The sequence below is a fragment of the Arachis ipaensis genome, chromosome B01 (genome assembly GCF_000816755.2).
Source record: "Arachis ipaensis cultivar K30076 chromosome B01, Araip1.1, whole genome shotgun sequence".
In the NCBI taxonomy this organism is placed as follows: domain Eukaryota; kingdom Viridiplantae; phylum Streptophyta; class Magnoliopsida; order Fabales; family Fabaceae; genus Arachis; species Arachis ipaensis.
The window spans coordinates 126,328,207-126,340,360 of NC_029785.2; the positions used below are offsets into that span (position 1 = coordinate 126,328,207).

At 30.6% G+C, this 12,154-nt stretch overlaps 1 protein-coding gene across 1 annotated transcript; it reads left to right on the plus strand.

Annotated features, from left to right (window-relative positions):
* Positions 8,388 to 11,938, plus strand: LOC107636490 (plant UBX domain-containing protein 4). The gene is made up of 4 exons (XM_016339997.2): positions 8,388 to 8,740; positions 10,132 to 10,417; positions 10,707 to 10,802; positions 11,133 to 11,938. The coding sequence occupies exons 1-4, from the start codon at positions 8,595 to 8,597 to the stop codon at positions 11,505 to 11,507; spliced, it is 903 nt and encodes a 300-aa protein (XP_016195483.1). The 5' UTR covers positions 8,388 to 8,594; the 3' UTR covers positions 11,508 to 11,938.

Consider the following 12,154-nt stretch of genomic DNA (forward strand, 5'->3'; position numbering starts at 1 on the left):
TATTATTCTAAAATAATTTTTTTAGAGACTAAAATATTTTATTTTTTTTAAATAATTTTGTTAGAATTAAAATATTTCTTTTTATTATAAAAATAGTCTTGTCCTTCAAAAAAATAATTAGGATTGAATCGGAGGTTTGACAAGCAAACGTATCTTCAAGGGTTTTCAATAAGGCCACCACTCAAATAAAGATCCCAAAAATAACTTTATTGTAAAGACGCCTACGTGGCAAAATCTAAACCATACATTCTAAAGCCACACTTTTCATTACAAAATATTTAAAACCATAACATTTCACAAAGAAAAGCGTCACCTAATGGAAAAAAGTAAATTAGAAGATTTAAGAGAAGAAATAATTAAATTATCAAAATTAATATATCAAAAACTAATGATTTTAACTAATGTTAACTGTAATGACACCGAATTCTTAAAATCAATACAAAATGATTTTTCTCAAAATCTTTATTTTATTATAAGTTTTATTGAAGGGCTTCAAAAACCTGAAAAAAACTTATATTTCACACGGAATTTCTAAAAAATGTTACCATGGAAATGATTCCCCACATCTTTATCATATTTTTAACCCACAATTAAATTCTATAGTAGATATGCTTGAAGAAATATTAGTGTCCATAAAATTTCAAAGAAATAAGGAAAAAGAGAATCCCAAAGAAGAAAAATTTCAAAACATAATCAACATAAAAGAATTAAAAGTAAAATCACCATTGAAATTATGAATATTGAAGAAAAATTAGAAGAAGTTACAATACTTTTTAAACAATTAAAAATGGCTCAAGAAAATAATATTATGGAATAGGGATTTCAAATAGAAGAAGAATTAGTAAATTCTGAAAATATAGAAAATGAAGAACATATCCTAGATTATTCAAGTGACGAAGAACCAGCAATTCCAATACAAGTAAAAAATGAAACTGGAACATCTGAGGATAATCAATCTCAATTTAAATGGGAAACAGGTTTTGAAAACTTTGCTTTTAAAAAGGGATTTATAAATAAAGATTCAAAATATACAAAAATATCATCAAAATACGTTTCTAAAATTCAGGAAATAGAAGGAGAAAGAATGCTCGATTTAGACTGTAAAAAGAATGAAAAAGAAATTTTCGAGAACTGGTTGAATTCCTTCTTATTAGAAGCCTTTACTAATCCAAAACTTAGTGAATTGTCTGGAAGAGATATTTGAAATTACATAGGGTTTCATACTAAAGGAACTGTAAGAGATTATTATATGACATCAATAGAAAACCAAATAATAGAAGAATTAGCAACAAAAACAATAATTTATGATAAGATATTACATATAATGATGATTCTATATAAAGAATTTTTTGGAAAAAATATTATAGATCATAGACAAGAAGTCTATAATAAAGAATATCAAGAAGCAAATAACCATTTAGCTAATATTCAGATATATGATTTATGTGATGTGGAGTCTTATATATGTGAATACAGAATACATTATTATAAATTAAAAGAAGAAGATAAAGACCATTATCTTAGTATGTATATAACAAAACTTCCATATCCTGCTAATAAATTTATAATGGGAAGATTTATAAGAGAAATAAATAGAGGGACAATTGAAAATAATTTTGGTGGAGCAACCTCTGCAATAAGAGAGGAAATAAAAGAACGTTGTATGCAAGAAGCGACTCAAAAAAGATTTGCAAATATAATTAGAATTTGCTGTCAGGATAACGAAGAGATACCTCAAAAATATGGTCTTAATAAAAATTTTCAAAGAAAAAGAAAATATCAATTTAGAAAAAGAAAATACTATCCAAACTAGAGAAAAAAGAGATATTTTAGAAAAAGAAATAACAATAAAAATAAAAAAAATGACTATTGCCCAAATAAAAAAGAAAATTGTAAGTGTTGGTATTGCCAAGAAGAGGGACACTATGCAAATGAATGTCCAAAAAAGAAGGATAAAAAGGACCTTACCAAACAATTAGAAATTGCTAAGTCTTGTTTTATGGAACCATTAGAGGAATCAGATGATAACTTAGACTATATTTTTGAATATGTCTCGGAAACAGACTCAGAGACTGAGTAATAATGCTACATTTATTACTATAAAAATAACAAAAAAGTTTTTAAATGCTTTCATAGATACTGGAGCGACACAATGCTTTGCTAGTACAAATACAAAACTTGATTGGAAAAAATTAAAGAAACCATTAAGAGTTAGAATAGCTGATAAATCAATACATAAAATTGACCAAAAGGCTGAAATGGCTGAAATATTTATTCAAAATTATAGGTTCATTGTTCCATCCATATATATGCTAGATTCTGAAATGGATTTTATCATAGGAAATAACTTTTTAAAGTTATATCATCCTTTCATTCAAGAATTAACATATATAGTTTTAAAAGCTCCACACGATTCTTCAATAAATCAAAAATCAAAACGTATAAAAATACCAACTACTACTATAGATAAGATCTTAAAATTTAAAATATTTTCTATATTAGAAACATGTTATTTAAATTTATATTTTCAGATAAATATTCCAAAAAATAATCTTGAAATAAAGATAGAAGAACTTTTGGATGAAATTTGTGCTGAAAATCCTTTAGATATTAAAAATACAAATAAAGAATTAGTAAGCGTTAAATTAAAAGATCCTACAAAAGAAATAAATGTTCCAAATAAAATTTCTTATTCCGCAAGAGACAGAGAAGAGTTCTCATTAGAATGTAAAGATCTTTTGGAAAAAGGAATTATAAGATTAAGTAAAAGTCCTCATGTGGCTCCAGCCTTTTATGTCGAAAACAATAATGAAATTAAAAGGGGAAAACGAAGAATGGTAATTAATTATAAGAAGATGAATGAAGCAACTATTGGTGATGCTCATAAACTTCCAAGAAAAGATTCTATTTTAGAAAAAATCAAAGGAGCAACTTGGTTTTCATCTCTTGATGCAAAATTAGGATATTGGCAACTTCGTTTAGACGAAGAAACAAAGAAATTAACTGCTTTTACTTGCCCAACAAAAGAATCAACAAGTGTGTTGCTCTATGAATGGAATGTATTACCATTTGGATTAAAACAAGCCCCAGGTATCTATCAAAGATTTATGAAAGAAAATCTAAAAGAATTAAATGAATTTGTTTTAGTTTACATTGATGATATATTAATTTTTACAAAACAGGATAAAAAAGATCATCTTCAAAAATTATTAATAGTTTTAGAAAGATGTAAAGAAAAATGATTAGTTCTTAGCAAAAAGAAAGCAAGAATAGCAAAACAAGAAATAGAGTTCCTCGGATTAATTCTATCCACTCAAGGAAAGCTAAAACTTCAACCAAATATTTTAGAAAAGATAAATTTATTTCCTAATAAAATAGAAGATAGAAAACAATTACAAAGATTTTTAGGATGTATAAATTATATTTCTGATCAAGAATTTTTAAAGAATATAACATAATACACTAAAAGCTTATTTCCAAAAATAAGTACTAAAAAAGAATGGAAATGGGAAAAAAAAGATAGTATGCAAATTCAAAGAGTCAAAGAATTATGTGAAAAACTTCCAGAACTTTATATTCCAGAAGAAAACGACTACTTAATAGTAGAAACAGATGCTTCAGACATAACCTGGTCAGGATGTCTAAAAGCTAAGAAAGCTATAAGAAGTTTGGAACAAGAAAAAGAATCACTAGATTCTAAATATTCCCCAAAGGAATTACTTTGCAGGTATATTTCAGGGACTTTTACTCCAACAGAACAGAGGTATACTACTCATGAAAAGGAAACTCTAGCAGCAATTAAGTCTCTTAAAAAATAGAAAATTGATTTACTACCCAGAAAATTTATATTAAGGACAGATTCAAGTTACCTAACAGGTTTCATACGATATAATCTAAAAGTTGATTATAATCATGGACGATTGGTAAGATGGCAATTATTTTTGTTACAATATCTAATAAAGATTGAATATATTAAGGGTGACAAAAATGTTATTGCAGATACATTAACAAGAGAATGGAGTTCGTCTACAACACATTAGATCAAAAAATTCAAAAATATGAGCAAGAACTCGAAAAATGCAAGCATTGTCAGCAAACAAGGACACAGATCCAATCCCTCAAGAAGGCCATTGAAGCAATGAAATCAACACAACAAGCAAAACCATCAGAGTTCAGCCAGCTAAGCATGGTGGACAAATCAGTTGAAGAAAAAATTTCAGAAAATAAAATAATTGCTGAAATTATTAAAAAATCCACCCAAGATAAAAAATATTATGTAATTTATAATGGCCCCATGAAAGGAGTATATGATGCCTGGGAAAAAGCAGCACCATTCACACATTAATCAAGGATAATTCATAAAGGAGGGTTTTTAACACTGGAAGAGGAAAATGAATCCTTCAGGAAATATGAAGCTCTTCATCCAGAGCAAACCCTAAAAAGAGCAGATAAAGCTCCAATTCAAACCCAGAGAACAGGGATAATAAGAAACATTCCTACAAGGGCTGAAATCAAGAAAAAGAAAAGGGTCTGTAGATCAAATCTCAGAGAAATCCTTAATATAGTCCTGAATTTGACTGAAAAAAAAATGGCAATTTTGGGATATTATCCTATTGCCAAAGAACAGCTAACAAAGCTGGTTATATTTCCAGATGCTTCCCCAGCTGACACTTATCAGTTTTTCCAGTATGGATTAATTGATACAATTTTAATTTTTAATGATCTAAAAATTATTAGTGAGTTTCCTGTAGGATTCGTTGATGCAATAAAGAGATTTAAAAATATGATTGACAATGTAAATCCAAGGGATGTATCCCTAAAATTTACAAACAGTCAACCTATTTTTAATGAAGAAGAAGAATGCTTGGTTCCAGCACACCAAGTAATATTCATGTCCGTCTTCCCAGGAAATTTTCAACCAATTGATCAAATTCAAGATTTAACAATTTACAGTCATGAAGGAAGACTAGCCAGCACATTAGCAAGGGTCTTTGAAAGAACTCAAAAAATAACAAAGGAATTTCACACAAGGATTAATTATAAAAGTAGAAATACTCTGCTTGTGTCCAATAAAAGAAATGAAATTGAAGAAAGAGAGATGAGACTCTTGGTGGAATTTGAATAAGTATTCTACAATTTATCTGGACTTTTAGAAAAACTTCCTGAAGGGATAAAGAGGAATCTCTACTATTTGATAAAAGACAGAGAAGACCACAAATGCCAGCTTTGTGCCTCAGAAATATCTGAAGAAAGCAATAATGAAACGGAATCAACCCACATGATAAAAGAAGAGGACAATGGATCTGAAGCCCACATGATAAAAGAAGAGGACAGTGCATCTGAAGCATCCCTCAATATTATTGTATAATGACGTAAGCGCTTAGGTCATAAGACACCAACAATGTAGCTGGTGCAAGATAATAAACAATGACGTAAGCAATGACGTTATAAGAAGGGTAAGGATGGGAATTGTCCATCAGACCCAACCATTATAAATAGATTGCTTAGGCAATTGTAAGAGGCATAAGAAAACAGAAAGCAGAAGGCTAAGAGTACTTATATGCTAGGAGAGCAAGGAGGAAGCTGTCGAGGCGATTCTGTAGTCTGACAAAGAATTCCCTTAAGGATAAATAGTTCTAAACTCCCCTCTGGAGTTAGTATCTACAATCTCCCCTCTAGAGATAAAAACACCTTATGTAAAATATACTAAATAAAGGAAGTTTTTCTCCAGAAAAGGTACATCTTCATCCTAGTCTTTTAGTTATGAATTATTTAGAAAGTTTAGAATTAATGGAAAAATCTGATTATTATAGATTAACTGCTTTATTAGATAATGAAAAACAGACTGTTCTAAAAACAGAATTAAATCTCAAATCAAATGAAAATTTTAATAAACAAAATCTTTTAAAAGAAGTCTTTAATAGAAAAAATATAATATACTATGGAAAAATTCAATTTGAAGCCCCTATAAAGATAAAATCTGCCAATGGAGAACTTGAAATAGCTTTGATAAATGATGAAGAATTGAGTAAACAGATTGAGAAAATTAAGGATCAACAAAAAAAGATCTAAAATTGGATGGATTCATATTAGTACTATACAAGTCCTAATCAAATCTACATATATGAAAGGAATTAATTCACCAATAAGTTTAGCAATCTGTGACAAAAGAATTACTGATGACCCAATAGATCAAATAATTGGAATTGTTCATGGAAATTTGGCAAACGTAAATGTTAAATTCAATGCCCATCTTGGATATGTTATACCTTTATCAACTGAAAATCTTGGAAGATCTATAAGTTTGGCTTATAAATTTCACAGAAAGAATCTAATGGAACAAGATGATGAACCATTTTCAATAACATATGCAATAAATTATGCTTTAACAAATAGCCATCATAGTATAATATTTAAAAACAGAGAAAGAATTTATATCGATGAATTATTTCAGAAAATTGTAAAAACAGAAATACCAAAATATAAAGCTATTGAAAACCCAGTTCTATTATTAAAAGAACCATCAAGAAAATTGGTATCATCAAATTTTCAAATAAGAGAATCTAAAATTAATAGCCCTTTAAGTTTATCTAAGTTAAAAATTAAAGAAGAAAATTCTGAAATAAAAGAATTAACAAAAAAGGTCAAAAAATTAAATGAAACCCTAAATACTAAATTATGGCAATAAATAAAGAAGAAATATATGTAACTTATCAAGACAAGAAACAAGAGCTCTTTGAAAGAGAAAATCGTTTGAATTATTTACAGTTTTCTGAAATAAATCAAAGAGCATTTGAAGCTCTAAAAATAATTTATGACAAGTTGAAAAGAGAAGTTGAAGAGCTAGAAAAATTAATAGAATCTCTAGAAAATAGTGATGAATCGATGATAGAGTTTGCAGAAATTCTAAAATAAATAATGAAGCATAAAAAGATTGAAAAACCAGAAAATAAAATAAAAAGGAAAAGGACGAAAAAATTAAAAAATAAAATAGAGGAGTATAAAAGGAAATTAAATAATCTTCAGATCGAAATTGATGATCTTATAATAAAAAGGATAGAAATAAGAATAAATATAAACAAGTTAGAATTAAACTTAAAAAAATTTATAAATGCCTGGAAAATCATATTATGACTTAAAAGAATTAAAGCTGTTGAAAGAAAAAATGGAGAATGAAGTTGAAAAATTAGAAAGATATTTAGAAACAAGAGAAAGTGTAGAAATAAAAGAAGTTTTTGAGGATTTAAGGAATTATATTAAAGAAAAAGACAAACAGATAAAAGATTTTATATACAGTAATCCATGCAAAAAAGAATATTATAATTCTGATAGAAATTAGAACAGAATTAAAAAAACTATAAATATGAAATCAGAATTATAAATATACATCAAGGACTAGTAATAAATGATCATATAACAAATATAAGAGAAATAGTAGAAATGGTTAATACTTTAGATTATGAAGTTGCAAATTATTTTTATCAAAATCTTCTAAATAAAGCACCACCAATTGAATCTATACAAATTATAAACTTATTCGAAGCAAAATATGAAGAGTTAGTAGACATTTCGAAAAAGAAATTAAAAGAAAAGTTGAAATTGAAAAATTGGTATCAGAACCAAATTAACGATTAAGGGTAACACTCTCTTTTTAAGCAACACTTTTAATAATACGCTTTTAAATCAATAACAACCACAAAATGAAAAACGTCTTTACAAAAAGATGAAAAAGGCAACTTTATAATAGTAGCCACCTTTCAATAATGTATGAAGAGTAGCATGAGTATGCCGAAGTTCTTTCTGTAGTATTATTTTCTAGTTGAAGAAAATCTGTATATTTGTTTTTTTTTTTCATCCAATTAATATTAATTGCTTGGTTATATGCACATACAATGCATCATTATGTTTTTGAAGGATTCTACCATACTACGATTTAAATTTTTTGTGATACAAGTATTATTATGTTTTAAACTTTAATCTGTTTGGATAATTAAAATGGAATAGTACTTGGAAATTGGATTTTATATATGTATATGTGTATGTATGTATGTATGTATGTATGTATGTGTTGGAATGACTAAATTCATGAATTGATTTGGTTTAAAAATATTTCTTCTGGAAATTTTTTGTAACATTTGACTTGATTCAAAAATCATTATTGCCATTAAAATACACAAGAATCATTAAACACAGATTTTACTTCAGGGTAAATTGTCTTCAACTTGTAACAGAAAGCTAGTTGATGCTTTATCCTATTATTTTAGCAGAGTCCTATTTGAAACTTTTTAGTTGAATTCTATTTCTATTGGTCATTTAGTAATTAGTACTACTTAGGTTATTAGGTTTGGTTGATTAATAAAATTATGATACAATAAAAATAGAAAAATAAATATATAAATATTTTGTGATAAGAGCCAGCTGGCAACTGGCAAGAACGCAAACCGCAAAGCAAAGTAAACGGCGTCGTATCAATCCGTCCACATAAAGATATTCGCCGTGCGACACGATAAACTGAACTACTCCTACAATCAACGATATATTGATTCTCTTCTCTCTTCGGTAGCAGAAGGAACAAAGCGAAAGAAAGAAAATCAATGGCGTCCAAGGACAAGAAACCATCAAATCCCTCCTCCAGCAGAGCTGGAAGAATCCGTACACTCTCCGATCTCAACCGCCCGTCCGTTGACTCCGACTCCGACTCCGATGAACCTCAGGAGTATTACACCGGCGGCGAGAAGAGGTAATATTATTATTATTGTTGTTGTTGTTTTAATTTAAAAAAAAAAAAAAAAATTCAACTTTTCCAATTCCCTTGGTGTTTTTGGGTATTCGGCACATGTAGATGTAGGATAGGAAACCATTCTATTGAGTTAATTACAGTTTGCAAGTAGATTGGCTTTAATTGGTGATAATATCATTAGCAGTTGATTTCTGTTGTGTGTTGCGTGATACCACATCGTAATTTTGCATTGTTGTAGTTCATCTACTGCTAGCTGGCTCTGTATAGTTAGCAACTGTTAAGTTCTTAGGTCCATGATGTAGCTTAATATCTATGAACATTTTCTATTAGCTTGCCAATTATTGCTCTTGGGATCATCAAAGACTTTGACACTATTCAGAGTGCAAGATTGAATTCTGCCAACCGTAGCCTGACTTATGTATAACTGAAGTGAGAGTTGCAATCGTGCTGCCATAGTACTGTTTTTCTTCCCATGATTAGGTGCCCTTATACTTCAGTCTATGTTGTCATGACTGTAGACTAAGGCTGTTGCTTGTTTTGCTGTTTGAGTAATGTTACCTTCTCCCTCTTGTTGATGCTGTACATGTGAACTTTAGGGTTGCCTGGTTGAAAGATAAAGCCTTAAACTGCATATAGCAGAAAATCTTTTCTGATTAAAGATAATTGAAAAAATTGAGGGGTATCCACTTGTTGTGGATCTCTTGGTAGAAGTATGCTTTAGACTTCAATCATACTGAATTCTTTGGATTTTGCACAAAATCATCTCTTGGCGAAGGTGTTTGAAATTTGCCTCAAGATGTTAAAAGCAGTAAAATCACGCTTTTGATAATTGATGTTATGCAATGTTGGGTTTGTCTTGTTCATTTCTTATATCCCCTTTATGTTCATGAGCACTGTTGCTCATCCTAACCTCAACGATGTTGTTTCTGTTTTGTGGCAACTGTAGAGTCTATAATAACTTGTGTGAAGCTTTGCATCATGACTACAAGCATTGTTGATGTGATTGTTTAAGCTACTTAATGCTTATTCTGTTGGTGACTAGTTATTTTAAATTTGATGTTGAACATATGTCTATATTTTGAGGCCATCTCTATTACAGTATGCAGGATATTCACGTTTAGGCTTTGCTTCTATGCTTAAGTATTTTGAGAACCATGAGCATTCTTTAGTGAAAGCTCACTCTTGACCACCTTTGATTAGGAGTTATTGTACTTGGGCTCTCTTATTTTTCTCTTAAAAAGCTGTATGGTCTGTTTATTTAATTAAGTGGGATTGGATTATAAACAAGTACAACTTACAATGAATAAATATATGTCTCAATCATATATTAAGTTGGTTTTGTTATTTGGAAGTTTCCTATTGAATTTAAATATTATACATTGCATCTCCAGTGGAATGCTTGTCCAGGATCCCTCAAAGGGTAATGACGTGGATGCAATTTTCAATCAAGCAAGGCAACTTGGAGCTGTAGAAAGGCCTATTGATCAACTTCAGGAGCCACCAAGGTCAACAAGCTTTACTGGAACTGGCAGGTTACTCTCAGGGGAAACTGTACAATCTGCTTCTCAGCAACCCGAGGCTGTTGTTCATAACATTGTTTTTTGGACTAATGGTTTCACCGTAAATGATGGGCCTTTGAGGAGTTTGGATGACCCTGAAAATGCTTCATTTTTAGAGGTAACTGTTACTATAGTTCTGCATTCATAAATGGATTGGAATCGACAAACATATGAAGCAATGAGTTTGTATATGGTCAGGAAAAGAAAAAGAAAAAAGAAAAATAAAACCTTGTGACTATTATTCAGGGAATAATGTCATATTTCAAAAGTTTCTAAGAAATCCAGCATAACTAGTACTATACAGGAATGGTCCAGAGATCTGTTTGGGCTACTAACACCATTACTTTCTTCTTGAATATGTCACTAATTTCATTGTGTTAAATGATATTTGTTATGTTTGAATGCAGAGCATAAAAAAATCCGAGTGTCCAAAAGAGCTTGAACCTGCAGATAGGAGGTCGTCTGTCAATGTTAATCTCATAAGGAGGAATGAGAAGTATCCTGTGAGTTTTTAAGTTTGAGTTCGTAGTTATTTGTCTCTTATATTTAGTATAAAACCAGGATGAATTTGGTTACTTTTGTAGATATAAAACTTCTGCAGATTTTTATTTCTTTATTTTTATACACTAAGATACTATGTGTCAATGAACAAAGCAAAATTTTACCCCTCTACTTCACTACTAAAACAGGATGAATTCAACTGAATTTGTTGGTTCTATTTTTTCGGAAGAGTTGCATTTTGAAATGCTATCCATTCTTTTGTGTGTGTGGATTTTGATGTTTGAGATTATAATTGTATGTGGAGTTTTATATCTCTTTTTGCACACCTGTAGGAACCCGAGAAGCGTCATGTTGCATTTCAAGGTTTGGGAAGAACTCTAGGAAGCAGCTCTTCTTCAGGGTCACCAGAGCCAAGCTCAACTCCTCCCAACACTGCTCCAACCCCTTCTGCCGGCCTGGTGGTGGATCAGTCATTGCCAACAACCTCAATACAGCTCAGGTTGGCCGATGGAACCCGCTTGATATCACGTTTCAATTATCACCACACGATTGGCGACATCCGTGGCTTCATTAACGCCTCTAGACCTGGGGGTGCGGGTAATTATCAACTTCAGGTGATGGGTTTCCCTCCAAAGCTTCTCTCCGACGAAACTCAGTCTATAGAGCAGGCAGGACTGGCAAATTCGGTTGTCATCCAGAAATTCTAGCAGCTGTACAAAGGCTGCTGCTACGTCACAGGGGTCTTTACTGGCATAAATGCTGCTGTATTAATGTGAACCAGTTTTCTACTGATAGAACCTATCAGGGTTTTTCCATAGTGAGTTTTGATGAGGGATTTTGGCGTGGTGTCCTTTAACTGTCATTATCAAAAGAAACAGGGTGGGTGCGGGTTCATATTTTCTTGTTGCCTAAAATTTTATGATGTTTTCTGTTGCTTTAGGTTCAGTTAGATGGCTTGGCTTTTCGGCCCAAATGTATGTGGAAAAGGGTATCATAATTGTGTTTTTGCTATCAACTTGCTGAGCCTAATGGCTGAATTTTGAAGTATACATTGAACACTTGGTTGAACTCGAAATCTAGGATAGCCCTCGGATTGCGGAGGTACATCAATCTTGGAAATAATATAAGTTGCCTCATATAATCGTTGAGTAATGTGATCTGCATGCATATCCTTTAGTATGCTAGAAAAATACTGATATTACGCGTCGCGTATCTTGCACGTAAATCGTAATTGTTCCACATTGCGAGCTTTTTCCATTCGTTAATGGAAGAGAGAAATTACGAAAGAGCCAATAACAGTTAACAGAAAGGGATAATGACGTAGGCAGCAATTCTTGTAATCTTGCTTGGGTCC

Excerpts from the sequence above, each read along its gene's own strand:
- LOC107636490 (XM_016339997.2), top strand. The coding sequence starts at position 8,595 with ATGGCGTCCAAGGACAAGAAACCATCAAATCCCTCCTCCAGCAGAGCT. Across the intron at positions 8,741-10,131 it reads TACACCGGCGGCGAGAAGAG|TGGAATGCTTGTCCAGGATC; the intron begins GTAATATTATTA and ends TTGCATCTCCAG. Across the intron at positions 10,418-10,706 it reads AAAATGCTTCATTTTTAGAG|AGCATAAAAAAATCCGAGTG; the intron begins GTAACTGTTACT and ends GTTTGAATGCAG.